Source organism: Lissotriton helveticus, chromosome 3_1, assembly GCF_964261635.1.
Source record: "Lissotriton helveticus chromosome 3_1, aLisHel1.1, whole genome shotgun sequence".
In the NCBI taxonomy this organism is placed as follows: domain Eukaryota; kingdom Metazoa; phylum Chordata; class Amphibia; order Caudata; family Salamandridae; genus Lissotriton; species Lissotriton helveticus.
Window position 1 is genome coordinate 757,904,266 of NC_136061.1, and position 23,767 is coordinate 757,928,032.

At 42.1% G+C, this 23,767-nt stretch overlaps 1 protein-coding gene across 5 annotated transcripts in view; it reads left to right on the forward strand.

The window, feature by feature from the left end:
- SBF2 (SET binding factor 2) overlaps positions 1-23,767 on the forward strand; it is a 2,295,537-nt gene that overhangs the window by 418,683 nt on the left and 1,853,087 nt on the right. Inside the window, exon 1 of one of the 5 annotated variants that reach the window (XM_078680955.1) lies at positions 1,870-1,954. The exons of the other annotated variants lie outside the window; for them this stretch is intronic. Coding sequence (XP_078537081.1) covers positions 1,937-1,954 — 18 coding nt within the window. The 5' untranslated portion in view covers positions 1,870-1,936. Of the gene's footprint in view, positions 1-1,869; positions 1,955-23,767 lie in introns of those variants that run through there. 5 annotated transcript variants of the gene reach the window in all.

A 23,767-nucleotide genomic window follows, 5' to 3' on the forward strand; every position in this document is an offset into this window, starting at 1 on the left:
GGGAGCACACTCTGTCAAAAGTATATCAACAGCCAGTCAACCGAAAAGCAGGAAGATGCTCTTCACACAAGACACGGTTTGAATGGAAGGATCCAAAAGTTTACTTCATGAAGTGTTGCAGCAAATAACTTTTGGATCCTTGCATTCAAACACTGTCATGTGTGAATGGCGACTTCCTGTTTTTCAGCTGACTGGCTGTTGGTATTTATGTTTGTGTGTATATGTATGTATGTATGTGTGTATGTATATATATATATATATATATATATATATATATATATATATATATTGTGTGTGTATATCTCAAACAATTACTTTAAAAAAAAAGTACGAAATGGAATGAAAACTAGGTCACAGTATTTCATAAGACAGCCTATACATTTGTTCAAAGGACATTTAAAACCGAAATTGCAAGCCTCCGTAATTGATTAATGCCAAATGTTCTGAACGTTGGGCACAAGTATTTCTTAGGCAAGTCAAGTAACTTAGGACACTAGGAAACTGACCCAATATATTTACTATTGTTTCACCATATTTACTACATAGATAGCTTTTCCTCTCATCATTATCTTTCTTCTTCCATGCACCTTAAATCTCAAGAATCAGAATACAGAATAGTTGCACCCTTAAAAAGGATTTCTTCTTTTTTGCCTCTAAGTTAAAATGTAAGTACCCATGTCTATTCATGGTTTAAGTATGTTGGAAATAAATTGAATTTTTATAAGTTGTAAATGGTAATTGTAAATTGAATTTACATAGCACTTACTACCCCTGACAAGGCGGTGAGGTGCATTGCTGCGAGTAGCAGACTTCTCAAGAACCCAAGATTATAATTAACCTCTTCAGTGCTCATGACGGCTCCCGGCCGTCATGAGTCACGTTAGGCGTGTGCTCATGACGGCCGGGAGCCGTCCGAGCGTTGCAGCTCCTCCCACGCTGTGTTAATTCCCCACCTGTGCAGGAGAATTATTCAGTGGGCGGAGTTCCAACGGCTTCCGGCCCTCATGAGCACATGCCCACCTTGATTTATGACGGCCGGGAGCTGGCATGAGCACCGCAGCGCCACCCCCACCCACTAGACACCCGCAAGAGGGCGGAATTCGCGGCGAAGGGGTTAAATAGTGAGTAGATTAGTAAAATGTGTAATCTTTTTCCTTGTGGATTAGTTCTGGAAAGTTTAAGTTTGTACTCTTGAGTTCTCATGTGTTTAGAAGTGTTTTGAGCAGGGATCAAATAACTGATGTGCATTAGAAAAGGGAAGTTGTGAGTTGTTATTGGGAGAAGGGAACATGTGCGCATGTTAGTTGGATGAATTGGATAAAAAGGAGAGGGATGTTTGGGAGTTTATAGTAGTTAGAAAGGTTTGGGATGAGTCAGGGAGAGGTGGAATGTGATAAAGGTAATTAATTTTTTTTTAATGTTTTACATTTTTGGATTAGTTGAGGATTAAAGTAAATTGTTCAGATAGTGTAAGCCTTTTATGCAGTTTCTTACTAAGGACTTAGTTGTAATTTTTTCATAGAAAATGTCACCTTTGAGGTGGTCATAAATGTTTTCAAATGTTTTTATTTGCGTTTCGTGACTAAAGCTTTGTTGTAAATCATATTTTTATGCATTATCATTTGCTGTCATACAGTCGGAAAGTAAGACACAATTCTAATCTCAACCGACAATGGGTGTTTGAGGTCCTAACATTTCATAATTAACTGATGTTTCTTGCAAATAGTTTTTCCAGCCTATAGATATTGTATGTTTTTAAGGCCAGAGACCATATGATAGAGTGAAAGTCATTTGGTATTAGCTGCGGTGATGGTAGGTATGATTGTTCGTCTTCCATAGTTCGTGGATTAAAAAAATGTTTTTTTTTTAGGGTAATTGTGATCTCCTTGCCTTTGGCGTCCACATTTAAGAAGTGGTCTTCCCAATTTAATTTATTATGGATGACTACTCCAAGGTATGCATATTTTAATTAACTGGTTACCTAATGCCCAATAACATCCTACATTCTGTCAACCAAATTACATAAATAATTTTAGTGTTGGCTAATGGTTGACTGTTAATCCATTTGTTACTATCATCATTTAGACTGTTTAGCTGTCTTTGCCGACCTGCTTATGTCCGTGAGAGAATAATCAAGTCACCCATGTATGTAAAGTGGCTAATCTTTTTCTGTCTAAACATAGGGCTAAGATACAGCCTTGTTTTAAACCGTTTGCAGTTAATATTTTGGAGTATGACCACTGTCATCGGATAATTTAACTTGCACCTATGTATCTTTGTGTAACTTCATAATTCCGTAATGAAGTATAATAAGGTGCAGTGAATGCCACATGTGTACATTTTATTGCCAAAGTTGATTATTTCTTGATAGCTTTGTCAGTAATAGTTGAGTAGTCAATGTAATAGGCAAAACATTTGCTATCCTTGTTCCTGGTTTCTGTATTTTCCATACTGGTTAGAGCTATAATATTGCCTATGGTGCAACAATGTGTTTTGAATCCTGTATGGGAAACATTTATTATGTTTTTTGTTTATTTTCGATTGTAATAGTTTGCTTAGCTGATATTTGGCAAACATTTTTCCATTAGAATCCTATAAAGCAAATAAATCATAACTATTGAGTTGTGATTTCAGTGCTCTCTTATAAATAGATTGTATGATGAAGAGAAGATGTATTTGATCAATTAAGAAACATTTAGCTAGCTATGTGGTGGTTAAAATAGTACTGCAGGCAAATAGGGTTCATGTAAGATGCTGCACTGATATCCAGTTTGGGCCTGGAAAGAGTGAGGATTTACAACCATTTAGCGTCAAAGCGTCTGATTGGAGACTGTTAATACTTCTAAATCCTCGCAGATCACACTGAAAGCAGATTTTCCCTATGTTCATGGTAAGAGAAGTAATCACGTCTTTTTTTATAATTTTCTGTACCAAGACCAATCAAAGACAAAAAAGTATGGAAATCGCTTGAGTTAACTGAGTCATATAGTTCTTCCCAAGCTGCTTTTTATTTGATCCCAGATTATTGCAGCCATATTATTTCTCTGAAAGGTTTTCAAATATCTGAATGTCTCTAAGTTTGTATAGTGGTAATTTCAAAATATTCCTCCTAATTTTGCTGTAGATAATTCGCTGTGTGGCGAGTCTTGCCTTTTATTTATTATTATGGTGATTAGGTTGCATTTTATTTCCTTTCTGAATAGCTGCAAGAATTTTTTTACGAGTCTGTAAGATATGTGTCCCTACACATATGTATCCAAATGTCTACAGATGAAGTGGTATTATTTAATGCGTGTATGAATATATGCATAAAATCTTGGTGCCATAAGTGTTCTATTTTATCTGACAGATCTTATTCCAGATTAACTTTTTAGATTTAAAAACAGTAATGGAGTCTTTTATGAAAGTTAAAGATTTGTGAAACATCTTATTTTTCCATTTAAGGTTGATAAGTTGACGATAATGATCCCTTTCAGTTCTTTCTGTTTCTGAGAAGTCTTAACATATGTGAAAATTGGCTGCAAAGAAGAGAGCATAATCAATTGTTGTACTGAAAGCTAATGATTGTTAGGTTTAGCGTGCTGTGTGATCATGATCTATTCTGCAGTTAGGAGATTGAAAGCCTATGATAAAAAAGAAAGAGTGAAGGAGTTTCATGGTCTGTTTTGATTTTTGGGTTGTAAATTGCATTTCTGGAATTTCATAGAGAGAATCGATTAAGGTCTTCTGTGCAAGCAAAGTAGTTTTTGTAGCAAATTAGTCTTGACATCTCCAGTGATTAGTTTCAATCTTTTACACTAAAGGTGTGCTAGTGGTCTTATTTTTTAATAAGCTTCTGTAGCAGATACACATTGCTATTCAAGGATCAGTCTTTCAATGGATCCAGTCCTATCTCTGCTACAGATGTCAGGCCGTCTATCTGTCCCCTTTTTGTTCTGGGTTTAAAGCGTTCGAGCAGGGAGTCCCATAGGGCTCCTCACTTTGGCCCACTGTTTAGGTCTCGCCTACGCAGCGCATAGGAGGACCTTTAGCCGTGGCTCTGCTCTTTTTGGAAGCACATACTCGTGCTTGTAGCGGCATCCACCTTGCGGGAGCGAGAAGTTTGTGCTTCCACATTCACTGAGAGGTTTGTTACCCTCTGCTGTCCTCTGGTGGGTAGTTTCATGAATTGCAACTTGCTCTTTTTCTTGTTGTGGCATGCGAGGGGAAACATTAACAAAAAAATATAGCCTGATCCAGAGTGCTCTCATGAATGCAAAGCGAGACCTCCGTTGCAAAGAAGGACTATTTTAGAAATGCATCTTTCAGCGATGCTCAATCTGTGGGCACTGAGTCAAAGTCTGCTTTAGGAAACAGCAGCTCATGGGGCAGGCGTGCCTGGTTTCCTTTCGAAGAACTTAACAAGTTCAGCATTAACCAGACAAATCTGAAAATGCTTTTTATTAACCAACAATGTGCGTGTACTATCCATTGTGTACAAGGCACAAATACAACAGCAGCCCTGGGAACCTTCAGTGTCCCCCACCAGTCTTTGGAGCCTACATTCACATGTATCGTGGAGCATCCATCACAGATGCAAAGAATACAAAACTAGTGACTTAACAACCATGTTACGCACAGCACACATTAATCAGCACCCAGCACTCATACTTCCCTATATAAATCAACTGCAACCTGCACCGCTCACATATACATGGCACACTACGACACTCAACAGTACTGTGTACACCCTCATATTTGACATACCTGCTGCCATATTCAGAGAAACTCCTCTTAATCAGCAAAAAACCCACACACAGCACACCTCTTACACTGGGCACAGTCTCCACACCCGGCACAGGTCAAGCATGTTACGACCACAGTATTGGCACAATCTTCAAAACAATATAGATACTGGGCACAAATCCCACCCACATTTGGCAAAATTTAGATCAATAAAAGCACACTCTCAAACACCACATTGCGCAATAAGAGTATCATAACCCCATATCATCGCATACTCTGAAGATTGCACCTCCTTCAAACTTGCACACGGTGCCATTTCTAGAGTAGGGCAACACTAGGAAGGGGCTACGGTTCCACTGCGGACTCCCAGTATGTTCTTCCCAACACTTGGGGTGGCCAGTTATCACTCTTCCGAGGGTAGCCTACATCTGTGCAGCAGCCATGTGAGTTTACCCTTCATCTGGCTCAAACCTAGCATGCTCGTCACAGCATATGCGTACAGAGCACACTGCTCACTCACCACACTCTCACACCCATCCACTTGACAGTCCCACACTTTCTGAAAATACCACACCCACCTTTTATGAGTGTACTTTTCGATATTACTTTTTCAGTCACACATTCACAGTTTCATTTTCACAGCTTTTGACATTTTCTTTTTCATTTATTTGCAATATTGTTGTCTCTACTTTTTGTTTTCCCCTCTTCATAGTTTGCCTAATTTGTGGATGAATCTGTGATGTTTTCTCTTAAATGAGAACCCATCTTCACAACATATACATACTCAACTCAACTCAACTGTTTTTTTTGTTAGCAAATCTCTTTGGAACCCCAGGAAAGGCTTGAGACTTGTGTAGCGAAAAGATGGGCATGGTCAGGACCACACACAATGAGAGGTGGAACAAAGGGATCACATGCAGACTACCCCAGGCCGAACTCAACCGGCAGTCCGGTGAAGAATCTGGGGTTCTGGTTTAGTGAGGACCTCAGATTCTCACCACAGATAAAACCAGCATTGGCATAGCCAATAGGGCTGGCCTTTGGGACCTTATAAGTATTTAACCCCTTCGATGCTCATGACGGAACGGTTCCGTCATGAGCGTCGGTTGGCCTGTGCTCATGACGGAACCGTTCCGTCATGAGCCCGTTGGCTCATTAGAACGTTCAGCACAGCGCAGGAATATGCGCCGCGCTGATGTGGTTAATTATACAGCACAATATCCTTGGTGCAACATCAACTTTTGCATGGCTAAACTCTTATAATGTCCCAAAGGCGAGACCTATTGACTATGCCAATGCCTGTTTTAATATTAATGTTCTTCATTTGGCCCAATTGATTTGTTCTTTTGGTGTCGATTTTGATAAATGATGCTGATCACTCCGAGATTTTCATTTCTGTAGGTAATTGCGCTTCTGATCCCTGTGTGATATTTCAAGTATGCATCGTGACTGTCCCCTCCTGGATGACTGACAGCTCTTTAAAATGTAATGCAGACAAGACAGAGGTCTTATTATTTCCTGGCTGTGACATTCCTTCCACCCTTCTCAAAGTTTTTTGTCCTGTCTGTTTAGTAGCTATTTCAGCTCCACCGGTTGCAGTACACAGCTTAGGTTATCATTTTGATGATAAGCTGTTGTTGAGTAGTCAAGATAACCATTTGTCTGCTTCATGTTTTTCTTTTATGTGTCTGCCGTGCAAACTTCTTTCCTTTCTGATGTAAAAAGTCTTGCCTTTAGTGGTTGCAGTGTAGTCAACTGGACTACTGTAATTCTTTATTTCTTGGATCTTCTTCTGGTGTTTCAGAACATTGCCTCAAGACTGGCCTTACTGGGTTGAGTTATCTTCTGCTTTGAATGCCTTGCACTAGCTTCTGATCTCCAAATTGGTCAGCTTTAAATTTGTTTGCCTGGTCCATTGTGCTCTTCGTGGCTAGGTCCCTTGCTCTCTGCCAAGTATTTTTCACCATTATTCTCCATTTTGGAAGTTACAATAATCTAATGCTCACTTGGTCATTGTTTTCAAGTTTTGTGGTGTAAGATTAGGGAGCAGGGCCTTATTAGTTAAAGCAGCCCGGCTTTTGACTTCTTAGCCCCCTCCCTTGTGACTGTTGCAGAAGGTACTGCCTTTTCGAAAAGCCTTTAAGACCCTGTGTTCTACTCAATATGTTGACCATATTGTTAAGCCTCTTTCACCTTAACCTTAGCACCACTGTACCTTTTTAGATTACAGTGTGCTTTATAAGCATTATTCACATAACATAATTAGCTCCCAAGACAACAAGGTGAGTGGTGACTCGCATCTTGTGCTGACTTTTTCAGCCCTGCAAGTCTCACGTAAGGTGGGAGAAAAATACTAAAGCTCAAGCCATGTGACCTCTTCCTTTACCCTGCTTTCGGCGAAAGACTCATGAGAGTTGGTGCAGGGTATGGATCCACTGGAACCCTAGGCCTAGCGCTGTGCCACCCCTAACTGGGTAGTGGTTTGTTCAGGTGCAGTGGAGACTGATGAGCCTTTTTTAGTCAGCAGTGTGAGCTGGGGTGATGTCTAGTAGTCAGCAGTGTGAGCTAGACAAATGTGTCTAATAGTCATCCGTGTCAGCTGGAGTGATGTGTCTATGGCAGAAACAGCAGAAGTGGTTTAGGGTACGCAGATGAATAAAGTGTGTTTAGTCAGCAGTTGATCATGATTCAGACCAGTTTGGTCCCTCAAGAGCAGATCAGAGGGTACATAAAAGGAAAATAATTAACATTCCTGATGAAAGTAGGAATAAAGTAAAGTTGAGGGAACATGACAACCCCAAAACACTGATAGGACATGACGGTCTCAGAAATACTAAGGAGGCTAAGACACTTATGAGTCCGAATGGCAGATTGGGCAGGGAAGAATGTGCTTTAAGGCTAACAAAATGTTTTTAAAACATTTTTGTTTTTAAAAGTGTTTGTAGGGGAGTGTTAACACAGTCCATGTCAAAATGCGTTTACTACATGCTATGAAGATGTCTGTCTGTTGTATTCTTGCTGTTTTTTAACAGACGATGTCTAGGGGACATTACATTTCTGCCCCTCAACTACTTCAACATGCGCACAAGCTGTTCTACGTTTCCCCCTTTGACTAGTTCCTTCAAGACTGACACATGACAAACCGTTGACGGGCCTTTCACCATTGGGCTGTGGAAAAGGAGTATGTAAGTGATGAGACATACTGAAGGCCTGCCCAACTCTAAAGGATGTGAGTGGACCTTCATTTTGGTGGAGAAGAGTATTCCATCACAGTTGCAATGGAGTACCCTCTCCGCCTTAGGTCTTTTCATTGAACTTTTAATCAAAGTGTTTCAGAGATAGAATAGTTAGTTATGAAACAACTAGAAATGTTCCAAGTTTCTTGTAGACCATTGATGTGACAAGATTTAAGGAAACAGATACATTTTGGATGATTATCCCTTGGTTGTTTTTCTGTGCTGGCTATGTTTCAGGAACACAATAGAATATTGTCCAAGTAAGTGTGCTTGTCTAAAATGCGCTAGTCAGGAATCCTGATACTCTTTTCCTATAAGCCATATGTTAATCCAGTCTCCTTCTGAGTGAGTATTCACTGCTGGTTGTATTTCAGTCTCAGGATGGGAAGGTGATTTTTAATTTTGCCAACTTCATTAGACATATTTGCTTCAGGACCTTTAAAATATTTGAGCACGACTGGGAAAGCTGGAGTAAAATTATATATTCTGATTTCGCATGTCATATTCCACTCTTTTAATTTGTTGAAATGTTTCTAATAACAGATTAATTTCAGAAGAATGGACCACAGACATACCTTTGGTAGTGTGAAGGGTTTCAGTTGACCGAGTTAAGGCACTTGCTAAAATTGAGAACACTCCAATACCTTGTAATAGCAGATCTCATTTAAGTTCTTTGTTGCAACTGTCGTTATGATGTTCAGATTAATTGGCAATAGTCATCGAGTCATCTGAGACTTTATCAGTTACATTTCAGGATTCCATCATATTTGATTGTGTTTTTATGTGCTCTTCGCTAGATGATCTATCACTTGAATCCCAATTTTCACTATCAGTATTTGTGTTAATTAAACACTGTATATTTTATGTTTGGCCTTAAAAAAAATAGGGGCTAACCTCAAAGAATGCTCTTTACAGTTGCCTTATCTTTCTGTAGGGCTATGTTTATGTGTAGGTTTTTTAACTTTTTCAATCTACTTTTTCTCATACTGTTGAAATCCAGCTATGAGTTTAGAAAACGGTTCAATTTCTTTGTTAGTATCATGTGAGGGTTATATGCATCTAGTAAGTGGATTACTGTTGCAAGTCGTGTCAGTAATTTTGCTGTCAATTTAAATTAGTAGTCCGTAAAATATTAGTGCTCACAGAAAACCTTGTATTTAAAAGTTTGCATTCTATCAAATCAAAGTGCAAAGATGAAGTTAAAAATTCTAGTATAAATATTAATGTTGTTCTTAGTAAGATTTGAACTTGAGATCTTACTACTATTACTTTGATTGTCAGTCTTTGTCTCACTGACTGTATGAGTTGAACGTTTTTGCTTCGCAGTCCCTCCTTAGTACGCCTTGTCTCTTCTTGTAACCTCCCATGTTACATGTGTTGTTACTCCCTTGGTTTTAATTACAGCCTAAATGAACTATTTTCATAAATGGCTTCAGGCAGGACACACACTTGGTCCTAAGCTAGGCTGGCAGTGGTTACTTCACTCACTAAAAGACCTCACATTTATATGAGACCGTCTATAACTTTCCCTTCATCAACTCCACACAGTACAATCTAATGTGAAATAATGTAATAATTGTTTTGTCACATTTCAAAGCTATTAATTGTATATATGGACATAGCTATTTGAATGTACTCGTAGTACTGTCTTGCTTGCAATGCATTATGGGTAGGGTGGATTTACCATGTCTTCTGCAGGGTGCAGTGCCGTATGTGACTATAACAGGTCCCATTTTGGCCATGTATCATACTGCAACATGGCTAGGTAAAAAACATTCCCATTTATAATGCCAGTAACTCCAACTTTGTAGACCTGCCGAGCTGGCGACTTGCTCACAAGGGACCTCTAGGAGCAGCTTACGGTACTGCACCAAGACATGCAGTGCTGGTGCCTTGCTCACTAGGGACCTCTAGGAGCTGCTTGCGGTACTGCACCTAGACATGCAGTGCTGGTGCCTTGCTCACTAGGGACCTCTAGGAGCAGCTTGCAGTACTACATCGAGACATGCAGTGCTGGTGCCTTGCTCACTAGACACCTCTAGGAGCAGCTAGTGGTACTGCACTGAGACATACAATGCTGGTTCCTGGTTCACTACGCAAGCATTTGCAATGCACTAGGTTTCACATTACTGAAAGTATGAGCTATTGGTGTTGCATTATTTGCAACGCCAATACCTCAAACTATTGGTAATGCCAGACCTATGGCATTGCAAATGCTTGTTTTGTAGGCGATAAACTATTTTGGTAGAAAATATCAAATCAGTTAAATAATCTACCCTTAATGAGGTTTCGACCTTCCTTACCTAATGCAGACTGGTAGGTTATTTAATGAAGACACCTTATTTGAAACACCTCCAATTACCTTCTAGTCTTTAGAAATAAACATTAGTAATGTCACTTGCTCAGCCAGTTTAGAGGATTGAGCATTTGTTTTGTACTAATGTGCTCATCTGTATAAGACTAATGGTCTGAATGCGATTCTAAACCTGTGTATACATTTTTACGGATTTGTAGGATATTTCCCATTAAACAACGATGGAGTTACTGGTATTTAAAATCATATGCCTATTTTATAATGCTGGTGAGTGAAAAACGCTTTTAATAATGCCAGATGACCTAATACTTGCCTGTTTTCTGGTACCGCAAGTAAATAGAAAGTACCACGCGTGGATTAGCTTCAGAAAGAGATTCAACCTTCCAAAAAAAATAGCCTTGTACTTGGAAATGTCGATTTTGGAATGTTTTTGTTGGAGTTGTATTGTGTTGAATGTAAAGAGCACTTACGCCCACTACCTGGCCTGAAAAGTGAAAGGATAAGCCTCCTTCGGAGAAAAAAGATTTCTTTGCATCAACGGAGATCATTTTGCTACTTAAGGGCACAGTGAATGCAAAATAATAGATTATTATTTCCGGTTCACCTGCTTATTCCCACCTAAGCATAGTATCAAAGTGCCAAGGCACTTATGTCACCCTCTTCTGAATTTCCTTTTTACTATTTTGAGTTATGACGTTGTTGTTTTACTTTAGCTCACTCAATAGATGAGAAGTTCGAGAGCGTGAGGATAGTGATTCGCAGTGCCAATTACAGTTCAGTTACCTTACGTGGTAGCTTTTCTATGGTCTTTCGCAAGTTCAGTTTGACCTTTGTTTCACTTCACTTTTATCACGCCATATGGATTTAAAAAGCTTCCTTGACTGCATAGATCTTATTTCTATAAATACCAGAGGTCTTTACATTTCTTAATCTCCAACTGCATTGGGGCTCGTTTACTCATTTATAAAGCCTCGTGGACTATGATGAGATCATCCAAGAAAGTTAGATAATTGGGTAGGTTATACAAATTTAAGATTCCGTTGTGTAATCGTCACGTAGGTGTGGTGGAAATTGTAAGGCAACAACGATACTCTCCAAGGCAGGTAAAAGTTGCCTTAGACCAGTGCTCCAACTGCTCAAGTGCAACTTTTAACTGCCCCCCCCCCTTCATTTATACAGTTTTGTATCTTCATCTGATAGCCGTTTCTTATTATCCTGCTCTGTGTAGCTTTTTCTCAACCGTTTATCAACATGCACTTAATTTATTTCACGCTGTTTCCCTGGGTAGAGCTTTTATATATTGACCCAATTCTGTTTATTTACATGTTTTCCCTGTATGCTTCTACTCCTTATCATTTTCAGAAAAACAGTAGTTCCTGTGGCATATGAAGGCATATGAATAACATTTGTGAAACAGTATGTGCAAGGTTTCAAATAAAGTTGGTTATATACAAAAGCGGCCCGTTTCTTTTTTCAAATACATAAAATCTATAAGATGATAGAATGCCAGTTTATATAGGTTTGCTTTTTCTCAATTGTCGACGGCGTTTCAACCCTAATATGGATATAGAGTCCATATTACAAATGTTATTCATATGTAATAATGTTATTCATATGCCTTGGTTAATAATTTCACTTGGGACACAATCCACGATTGTAAATACTTGTTGTAGATCTTTTTAAAAAATATTTGTGTTTTTTAATACAATTATTATACAACCTAAACAGTGCGTTTGAGTCCCTTTCTGACATCCCACCTAATCCCGGTCTATACATGCGAGTTTTCGGTTTTGCTTTATCGATCCATATTAAGTATCTTTTTCCACAGGAACCACTGTTTTTCTTAAGATACTTAATCACCCTGGTTCCGTTGTGAGTAGGGGGTTCCCTTGTTCTCCTTTTCTACTCCTTATCAGTCCTGATGTGAGGTAAATTGCTCTTCAGAAGTCAGAAAAAGAAAAGTAAACACTAAGCTGTCTTGGAAAATAGAGCCTGACATTTGACCTCTGTCTTTGGATGCACAGCAAATGTGACAAAATAAGAGCATAATTAAAAGGCCTGTTTACAGAAAGCTATTGCAAATGGAAGAATACAGTAAACAGGCTATGCTCCACAGGATTGACAAAGATATGCTGGACAGTCGAAAACAAATATAGCTAGAACATTGAAAGCAAGCAAATGTGAGTTACAAACTACAAAGCTAATGTTAAGCACTGGGCAGAATGAGCTCTTAGGTCAGCAAATAGACTGTCCCCAAAAAGAAGTATTTAGCAACCTGTTGGCTTCAACCTAAAATGAAGAGCCTCGTTTGTATTTTCCTTACGGCTAATATGTTTAGAACTATATGAAGAGTATTTAAATGTTTTTGTATAAAAGAAAAAGTAAAATTCTACAACCTCTCATTTCTCACTAGCAAGACTGTTTCTCACTTTGAAATCAGAGAAAGAAAAGTAAACACCAATTGCCATGTTAAATTAAAAAGCAGCACTTTATCAGACAACACAGCCTGACATGTGTCCTCTTTGAACACACAACAAATGTGACAAGATAAAAACAAAACTCAAAGTCATCTTCATTGTTCATTCGCCTTCGAAACTCTAGCACAGTTAATTATGGAGGTGCTGCAGCACCTTCAACGCTTACTTCTAGAGCCTGAGTTCCCTTGCCTTCCTGAAGTCACACTATGACCCACAGAGCACAAGAGCCTGAAGTGGACCACTTCTTAAAAACAAGCATTTGCAATGCATAAGGTCTCGCATTAGGAAAGTTTGAGCTATTGGTATTTTAAATGACACATTTTTTATATATGTGTTGGTTTTGAAAATAGCAAAAATAATAGCTTTGTCATTTACAATGCCAATAGTTATAACTTGTGACACCTATAGCATTTGTAATGCAATATGTGTTGTATTCACGTGACTTAGATGTATTGATATTACAAATAACAATGGCTTTGAATTTTTTTAATAATTAATACTTAAATAAAAGTTATTGTAATTTATAATGGCAATAGCTTAAACTTTTGTAAATAACTTTTGTGAAGAATATGTTCAGTGTATTTTATTGTGACGAAAATCCAAGAACAGAAGTGAAATACTAACCTCTTTTTGTGACATTTGTAATAAAGCTTGAAACATTGAGAGATCATATTTGACCCAGTTGTTGGTAAATGGTTGCACAGATTGATGCTGTGGTGGGGCTGAGAGATGTTGTGGTGGCGACTAGTGATGCTGTGGCATTCAATGATCCTGTGGTAGCGCATAGTGATGTTGTTGTGCCCCTTAGTGATGCTGTGGTGATGCGATAGATAGAGTGAGTGGGATAGATAGATAGAGTGAGGGCGATAGATAGATAGAGGGAGGGCGATAGATAGAGGGCGACAGAGAGATTGAGTGAGCGAGGTAGATAGATAGATAGATAGATAGATAGATAGATAGATAGATAGATAGGAGTGAGGGCGATAGATAGCTAGACAGATAGATAGAGTGCTGGCGATAGATAGAGTGAGGGCGATAGATAGCGTGAGGGCGATAAATAGATAGAGTGAGGGCGATAGATAGATTGATAGATAGATAGAGTGAGGGCGATAGATAAATTGATAGATAGAGTGAGGGCGATAGATAGATTGATAGATAGAGTGAGGGCGATTAGATAGATAGAGTGAGGGCGATTAGATAGATAGAGTGAGGGCGATAGATAGATAGAGTGAGGGCGATAGATAGATAGAGTGAGGGCGATAGAGTGAGGGCGATAGATAGAGTGAGGGCGATAGATAGAGTGAGGGCGATAGATAGAGTGAGGGCGATAGATAGAGTGAGGGCGATAGATAGAGTGAGGGCGATAGATAGAGTGAGGGCGATAGATAGAGTGAGGGCGATAGATAGAGTGAGGGCGATAGATAGAGTGAGGGCGATAGAGTGAGGGCGATAGAGTGAGGGCGATAGATAGAGTGAGGGCGATAGATAGAGTGAGGGCGATAGATAGAGTGAGGACGATAGATAGAGTGAGGACGATAGATAGAGTGAGGACGATAGATAGAGTGAGGGCGATAAGATAGAGTGAGGGCGATAAGATAGAGTGAAGGCGATAAGATAGAGTGAAGGCGATAAGATAGAGTGAAGGCGATAGATAGATAGAGTGAGGGCGATAGATAGATAGACTGAGGCCGATAGATAGAGTGAGGGCGATAGATCGATAGACAGATAGAGTGAGGGCGATAGATCGATAGACAGATAGAGTGAGGGCGATAGATCGATAGACAGATAGAGTGAGGGCGATAGATAGACAGATAGAGTGAGGGCGATAGATCGATAGACAGATAGAGTGAGGGCGATAGATAGATAGATAGTTGTGTGTGTGGTTGTGGTTATGTGTGCGTGGTTGTGTGTGTGGGGTTGTGTGTGTTATGCTTTGTTTTTCTATGTTTTGTTATGCTATGTTTTGTTGTGTTTGGTATGCTATGTTTTGCTAGGCTATGATATGTTTTGTTTTGTTATGCTATGCTATGTTTTGTTATGTTATGCTATGTTTTGTTATGCTATGCAATGTTTTGTTTTGCTATTCTATGCTTTGTTTTGTTATGCTATGCTATGTTTTTTTGCTATCCTATGCTTTGTTTTGTTATGCTATGCAATGCTTTGTTGTGTTTGTTATGCTATGCTTTGTTATGCTATGCTATGTTGTGTTGTGTTTTGCTATGCTATGTTTTGTTATGCTATGTTTTGTTATGCTATGTTTTGTTATGCTATGTTTTGTTATGCTATGCTATGTTTTGTTATGCTATGCTTTGTTATGCGTTGTTATGCTATGCTATGTTTTGCTATGCTTTGTTTTGCTATGCTATGTTTTGTTGTGTTTGATATGCTATGTTTTGCTATGCTATTATATGTTTTGCTATGCCATGTTTTGTTATGCCATGTTTTGTTATGCCATGTTTTGTTTTGCTATCCTATGCTTTGTTTTGTTATGCTATGCTCTGTTTAGTTTTGCTATCCTATGCTATGTTGTGTTTTGTTATGCTATGCTATGTTTTGTTGTGTTTTGTTATGCTATTTTTTGTTATGCTATTTTTTGTTATGCTATGTTTTGTTGTGCTTTATTACGCTATGCTTGGTTATGCTGTGCTTGGTTATGCTGTGCTTGGTTATGCTGTGCTTGGTTATGCTGTGCTTGGTTATGCTGTGCTTGGTTGTGCTGTGCTTGGTTGTGCTGTGCTTGGTTGTGCTGTGCTTGGTTGTGCTGTGCTTGGTTGTGCTGTGCTTGGTTGTGCTGTGCTTGGTTGTGCTGTGCTTGGTTGTGCTGTGCTTGGTTGTGCTGTGCTTGGTTGTGCTGTGCTTGGTTGTGCTGTGCTGTGTTTTGCTGTGCTGTGCTGTGTTTTGCTGTGTTTTGCTGTGCTGTGCTGTGTTTTGCTGTGCTGTGTTTTGCTGTGCTGTGCTGTGTTTTGCTGTGCTGTGTTTTGCTGTGCTGTGTTTTGCTGTGCTTTGCTGTGCTGTGTTTTGCTGTGCTGTGTTTTACTGTGCTGTGCTGTGTTTTGCTGTGCTGTGTTTTGCTGTGTTTTGCTGTGCTGTGCTGTGTTTTGCTGTGCTGTGTTTTGCTGTGCTGTGTTTTGCTGTGCTGTGTTTTGCTGTGCTGTGTTTTGTTGTGCTGTGCTGTGTTTTGCTGTGCTGTGCTGTGTTTTGCTGTGCTGTGCTGTTTTGCTGTGCTGTGTTTTGCTGTGCTGTGTTTTGCTGTGCTGTGCTTTGCTGTGTTGTGCTGTGCTGTGTTTTGCTGTGTTGTGCTGTGCTGTGTTTTGCTGTGCTGTGCTGTGCTTTGCTGTGCTGTGCTTTGCTGTGCTGTGTTTTGCTGTGCTGTTTTGCTGTGCTGTGCTGTGTTTTGCTGTGCTGTGCTTTGCTGTGCTGTTTTGCTGTGCTGTGTTTTGCTGTGCTTTGCTGTGCTGTGCTGTGTTTTGCTGTGCTGTGTTTTGCTGTGTTTTGCTGTGCTGTGTTTTGCTGTGCTGTGTTTTGCTGTGCTGTGCTGTGTTTTGCTGTGCTGTGTTTTGCTGTGCTGTGCTGTGCTGTGTTTTGCTGTGCTGTGTTTTGCTGTGGTGTGTTTTGCTGTGGTGTGTTTTGCTGTGGTGTGTTTTGCTGTGCTGTGTTTTGCTGTGCTGTGTTTTGCTGTGCTGTGTTTTGCTGTGCTGTTTTGCTGTGCTGTGCTGTGTTTTGCTGTGCTGTGCTTTGCTGTGCTGTGTTTTGCTGTGCTGTGTTTTGCTGTGCTGTGTTTTGCTGTGTTTTGCTGTGCTGTGTTGTGCTGTGCTGTGTTTTGCTGTGCTGTCCTTTGCTGTGCTGTGCTTTGCCGTGCTGTGTTTTGCTTTGCTGTGCTGTGTTTTGCTGTGCTGTGCTGTGCTGTGTTTTGCTGTGCTGTGCTGTGCTGTGTTTTGCTGTGCTGTGCTGTGTTTTGCTGTGCTGTGTTTTGCTGTGCTGTGCTGTTGTGCTGTGCTGTGTTTTGCTGTGCTGTGTTTTGCTGTGCTGTGTTTTGCTGTGCTGTGTTTTGCTGTGCTGTGTTTTGCTGTGCTGTGCTGTGTTTTGCTATGCTGTGCTGTGTTTTGCTGTGCTGTGCTTTGCTGTGCTGTGTTTTGCTGTGCTGTGCTGTGTTTTGCTGTGCTGTGCTGTGCTTTGCTGTGCTGTGTTTTGCTGTGCTGTCCTGTGCTATCCTGTGCTGTGTTTTGCTGTGCTGTGTTGTGCTGTGCTGTGTTGTGTTGTGTTGTGCTGTGCTGTGTTTTGCTGTGCTGTGCTGTGTTTTGCTGTGCTGTGCTGTGTTTTGCTGTGCTGTGCTTTGCTGTGTTTTGCTGTGCTGTGCTGTCCTGTGCTGTGTTTTGCTGTGCTGTGTTGTGTTGTGTTTTGCTGTGTTGTGTTGTGCTGTGCTGTGTTTTGCTGTGCTTTGCTGTGCTGTGTTGTGTTTTGCTGTGCTGTGCTGTGTTGTGTTTTGCTGTGCTGTGCTGTGTTTTGCTGTGCTGTGTTGTGTTTTGCTTTGCTGTGCTGTGTTTTGCTGTGCTGTGTTTTGCTGTGCTGTGTTGTGTTTTGCTGTGCTGTGCTGTGTTGTGTTGTGTTTTGCTGTGCTGTGTTGTGTTTTGCTGTGCTGTGCTGTGTTGTGTTTTGCTGTGCTGTGCTGTGTTTTGCTGTGCTGTGCTGTGTTGTGCTGTGTTTTGCTGTGCTGTGCTGTGCTGTGCTGTGCTGTGCTGTGTTGTGCTGTGCTGTGTTGTGTTTTGCTGTGCTGTGTTGTGTTTTGCTGTGCTGTGTTTTGCTGTGCTGTGCTGTGTTGTGTTTTGCTGTGCTGTGTTGTGTTGTGTTTTGCTGTGCTGTGTTGTGTTGTGTTTTGCTGTGCTGTGCTGTGTTGTGTTTTGCTGTGCTGTGCTGTGCTGTGCTGTGTTGTGTTGTGTTTTGCTGTGCTGTGTTGTGTTTTGCTGTGCTGTGTTGTGTTGTGTTGTGCGGTGCTGGTAAGGGTATGTGAGGGTGTGTGTGAGGGGGTGTGAAGGTGAGGTGTGAGGGTGAGGAGGTGTGTGAGGGTGAGGAGGTGTGTGAGGGGTGAGTGGTGAGGGCGTGAGGGCGTGAGGGCGTGAGGGTGAGTGTCTCCAATGAATGTCACTGCTTCGCCTTCTTTGAAAATGTTCAGTGCTGCAAATAGAGCATGCCGCCCTAATTATCACAGCATGAGGCCCCAAAGTGATCATTATCACAGCATGCAGAGAGCCGCCCCACGCTGCTGGAGCACTCAACTGCACATTAATTATAGTTGAGTGCTCCAGCAGCCTGGGGCGCCTGTTGACATGCTGTGATAAGTGGGTCTCATGCTGTGATAATTGTTGCGGTGCCTGAGGAAGTGGAGACTCCTGCTGGGATAATTGTTCTTGTGGCGCCTCAGGAAGTAGAGTTTCATGCTGGGATAATTGGTCTGGCGGGCTTGCAGCGCCTGACATCCAACAAACGTGCACAAGCTGCTCAACCTTGAAGCGCGTTCACAGACCTGGGTCGGCTCGTACCCAGGTCTGTATCGGGCTCGTTCACAGCTGTTACTCCCTTGACAGGGAGGAAGGTGACTATAGTCTCGCTGGCGGGAGCGCTTCGCGCTCCAACGCCAGCTCGACCTAAAGAGTAGTTGATAGTGGAGTTCTTTCATGGCAAACACCAGGACTAAACTATCTTACTGGCTTCCTTAGTTAACTCTTTTCAAGTGAAGCACACTTAAAAACACAGTACCCGGGGACAGTAAAAGTCTTCCAGATAAAAGCAAAGCCCTATAGAAATGCACACCTCATATTTCCACTCCACTGCGACCTGCACTCAAAACAGTCATATGGTTTCCTGAAATGAAATCCAGCGTCTAACTGTGCAGCCTCTTTAGAAGTAGGCTATTTATGGTGGTCCTGGGCACAACATTCACTAGCCTGGCTGCTTTGTTTGGAGGTTATCGCAACTTGGAATGTAAGCTCTGTGCATTACCTACTTTGGATGAAAGCAAGCAGGGTTTTTGCCTTCTACTATGCCCAGAACTTGGTTGTCTGTAAATATAACTTGTTAAAATCCTTGTTGCAGGACAGCTAGGTCCATATTTTGTGGAGACTTGAGCACAAGAAATATTATAGTCTACCCTTGCCAAAATGCCATGTTACATGGGCTAAAGGGCCATGTTATTATTTACGTTCACAATTCAGCTGTAAAAAATGTATATATGCAGTGAGTTACTTTCTTATAATAGATGGGATTCTACAATCCCTGTATAAAACATGTCTGTAATTTATTTATCACCTGTGAATTGTGATGCACCCAGTCGCCGGTTATAAAACATTACGAACTCAACTGTAATAAGTTATCACAGGCGAGTTCTGATGACACAATTTCTGCTGCCAGAGCCTGTAGATGAGGAAAGCAGGTGAGATCATAGAGCATGATGAAAGCAGCTGTTTTTTTTTATAAAGAATTATTCATATTCAAAATGACATTATAGGAATACACTTATAGGAACAGTTCCCAGCTTGCGAACCATCTAGGACCATACGAATAAGAACATTCCATACAGTTTCATTCCCCATCCAACCCATGAAAGAGCCACCATCGGTAAACAAGCCCATACCATTTGAAAATGGGCTGCATTGGCAGGTGGGCAGCGAAATCAAGTGAGTGGGGTAGTCTGCCCATCTGTCATAAGCATTAGAGAGTGTAGTGTGAGCTGCGTAGGTATTTCAGTTGGACCAGCCTCTATCTGGAATGAATCACAAGCTCCTTGTGGGCCATTCAGGCATCCTGCCACTCTGCCTCATCAAGGAGTCCCACCTATTTCTCCCATTTTCCCTTCAGGATCTCAAAAATCTCTGGTGCGTGAACCACTAGTGAGCAGTATATTTTAGGGATTGCTCCTTTCCCCAGTCGTCCTATGAGGAGGCATGTCTCAAGAGGACTGCATTTCGGCAGATTGGTCAGCTATGGATGTGGCTCGCCAGTGTGTGCCCTAATTGTAAATATTTGTGAAATTGTGTGCATGAAAGGGAGAACGGAGTCTGGAGATCCGGACGGAATACATATTGCACCTAGCCAGATGTCCCTTAAATTTATGGTATCAGTTTTGTCTCGAGCCACAAAGCCCTCCCACTGAGCTTAATGATGGAGTCATCTACCTGTCCGCATCGGGGTATAGCGAGTCATTTTCTATCCCAATTAAGGATACGCAGAGCACCAGATCTTAACCACCACTGCTATCACCATGGGAAGCCATCTGGGAAGCCGGCCTACATAGAGGAGCTCTATAATATTGTCCAGCTCCAAATGGGAGAGCTCAACCTGATACGTTGGGTCGTCCCAACCAACCACCAGCCAGTCATTAACCAATACTGAGTGGCCAAGTATTGCCTCTCAGCCATTCTCAAGCCCCTGTCATAGACTACCTGCCTACACTTGTTTAGGGCCATTTTGGGGTTTGGGGGTGGGCACAAAAAGTTGTTAATTTGTGAACTAAGCATCCTGAAGCAGTGGGCAGGTATTTCATATGGGAAATATTGCCGGACATATGGAAAGTGGGTCAGTATCATCATTTTAAATAGGGCTGCTCTTCCTAGCAGGTGGAGCAGGAATCTGTTCCAGGTGTGGAAATTTCGCTTCATTCTCACGACCATGGGCAGTAGGAAAAGGCTCCAAGTTAAGTCTTGGTCATGTGAGATGAAAACGCCTTGCTAAGTGAAGCTCAGCCGCTGAAAGGGAACCTTGGTTTTCCAGGAAACCATATTGAGATCACCTTATAGTGAGACTAGAAGCGACTCGTTGCAATTTGCCCAAAGCCCTGGAAGCTTGTCCGTAGAGACTCAGGAGTTCCAGTGCATGGGGGCCCGAGCAGTGTGGGTCGGCAAGAAAGAGGAGGATGTCATCTCGTAGAGTGCATTTCTGTCTTCAGGCTGCCCTACTTAACCTTCAAACCCTGCATTCGTGTATAAGCCTTGCCAGCAATTCAATAGCAAGGGCAAAGAAAAGTGGAGAAAGGGGGCAGCCCTGCCTCTTGCCGCTGCCAATGGGAAAGGTGTCAGACAATACTCCATTAACCCAAACCTGTGCAGTAGGTATAGTGTATAACAGCTTCATGTAGGCCAGAAATCTCAAATGAAATCCCACACGCTCCATGACCGTGAGCTAGAAGGACGAGTTTACAGAATCAAAGGCCGTCTCAAAATCAATCTGTAACGTGGCACATGGGTCTTGGATGGAGTTGAGATGTGCAAGTGTCACTTGCACCTGGCTAATGCAGTGGCGAGTACTACAGTGGGGCATGAAGCTACATTGATCCAGGTGTATGAAGATAGGAAGTGGGCTGTTGAATGCATTTGGCTACTATTTTGAGTTCTGTATTGATCAAGGTGAATCAACTGATAGGAGGAACAGTGGGATGGTGGGTTGCCTTCCCTAGGCAGCAACACTATGGTAGCTCTACCCAATTTAGGCAGAAACATGCCCCTGGAGATCGCCTCTGTAAAGAGGTCTAAATAAGTTGGGGTTGAGGGTCTCTTGGAATATGTAATAGTAACTGGGAGGGGGACCCATCCGGTCTGGGTGTTTTCCCAGTTTTCATGTCTGAAAGAGCCTCCTAAAGCTTCTCCAATGTGAGGAGACCCTCTGTCTCTGCCAGGCAGGGTGGAAACCTTGGGAGAGTAATGTCAAATATGATTGGGTTTACCTGCGCTGATCGTGGCCTGGGGTGGGCTGCATAGAGCTGGGATTAATAACCAGCAAAAGCTGCTGCGATCTCACCAGAGAGAATCTGAGGATATATTAGGAGTTGTTAATTTTATTTCAGGAACAGCTTTGGCCACATGTCCTTGGTTTATAGAAAAGCTTGCTGCTTTTGTCCCTGCGCTCAGAGATGCGTTGTATAGACGGCCTCCAGCACTGGTTGGCCTCCTTGAGGAACACCTACCTCAGCGTTGCTTTGTCCAGGAGCAGCTGGTGGGTAAGAGCCACTTTTGGTTTGGCAACGACCTGCCACTCCAGTGACAGTATCCAGCTCTCAGGATCTGTCATAGGACACCATTTCTATGTTCCTCCTTTATTGTTGCACCATGCCCCTTACCTTTCCTGGCAAATCACAGTGTTCGGGCTGAAGAGACCATACCTTTGTTATTCTCAAAGTATGTCAGGATCTCTGTTTGTGAATAGTCAGATCAATGGGCATCCACCAACTTCCAGGCGTTGAGTAGCCAAATGGGGCAACTGGTTTTATCTGGAAGAATGGCAGTGCATGACATGTGGGGGAAGTCCGCTGCAGAAAGGAACATCAGGTCTATATTTGAAAAGGACTTGTGTGATGCCAAGGTGTGAGTATACTCTTTCCTTGAGGAGCCATACGCACCAGGCATCACACAAACCCTAGGACCCCATTCAGTCCACCAGCTGCTGGGCCCTCGCCAGGTGGCCCAGAGTTGGTGTCTCCAATGTGTCATGGGCAGGGGCAGATGACGCATTACAGTCCACTCCTATCACGGTGGGACCTTTTGGGAAAATTAGGATGACCTTTTCCATGGCCTGTTGTGAAGAGTAGGAAGTAATAGCTAGATATAAATACTTAGGAATTTGTATTGACACCCCTCCAGGAGGCCCCCTATACAGATGTAGTGACCCTGGGCATCCTAGAAAGTCAAGGTCACTGACAAGGGAAGGACTTGTGGAGAAGGATGAAAAACCCTGTCGTACCCAAAGCGTTTTAGAAATGGACAGTGCGCTCCCATCAGGTAAGTCTCTTGTTGCATGAGGACAGCAAGCATGGATCACTGGGCATAACTGAGGTCTGCTGTCCCTTTGATATGGTCAAAAAGACCGCTAACATTCCAGGACACAACCGTGAGGCGTGTCATGGAGACCCATAACGAATGGGTCATAGGTCGTCGATAGTGTAGGCATCTCATGGGATGGGAATTGAATATGCAGAGGGGTTGCATATCAGGTAGGAATGTGTATACTGCCTCATGATTGCGAGTAGTGTGAAGTGTTCATGCCTGAAGCAAAAATATGCAGCAACAACCAAATCAAACAACTCAGTTAACCCCCATCTCTGTCCCGCCCGTACTTCACCACCCAAAGGATCTGTCACCCTAAAAAGCCCCAATAGTGCAAACAATTAGAACAGTTTCTGTAGCAATAGCAAAGTGTGACCTCCTTTAGTGAGTTATGTACCGACTGAAATTGGTGTAGGTCACGTTTGTGGGGAGCTACCTCTTGGTATTCATTAACAAATGGCTGTAGTATCCCAGGGCTCCTGCTAGGGAACCAGCAGCAGGGGCCTAGGGCAAAGGTTCAGAGATGGACCCCTCCCCCCTGCCCCCTTTCTGTTGGCGCATGTTCTTAGCAGCCAGAGTCTCGAGGTCTGCTGGAGATCACGCCACTGCGTGATCTGAGTTGCCCAGGCTCGGATGATTCTGAGGGGCTGTGGTTGCATCTCCAGTTTCTATGGTACCAGGTTCTGCATTGCGTGAATGGAAGTGATCAACAGGCATGGGAGTCCATATGTCTTGCCCGAGGCATACTAGCTGGTACAAGTTTTGTTTTTCAGTCACTCATTTCCATGCTGCTTGTCGAGTGTCGAAGAAGGGTGCGGTCGAGTTGAGCAACACCTTAAGCTTCGCGGGGAACATCAGCATATATTATATATGCATGGCGCTGAGTTTTTGATTCAGTTTATCAAAGGACTTCTGCTTTTGTTTCACCGCTCTAGTGTCGTCATTGAAAATCATGATGTGAGTGGACTCAAAGCAGAGTTGTTGCGCGAGGTGGGCCTCACAGAGCATGATATCACGATCTCTGTAGTTAAGGATACGAACAGTAATTTGGCACTCATGATTTCAGCCACTTCTCCACACAAAAACCCCAGCTGGTAGGATTCTACACCTTCTGGGTACCGAAGTGCAGGTTATTACATCTAGATATGTTCCTCACGTCTTCGGCCTGGTTCTCGAGCTTGGCCGACATTAAGTGAAGTTTGTACA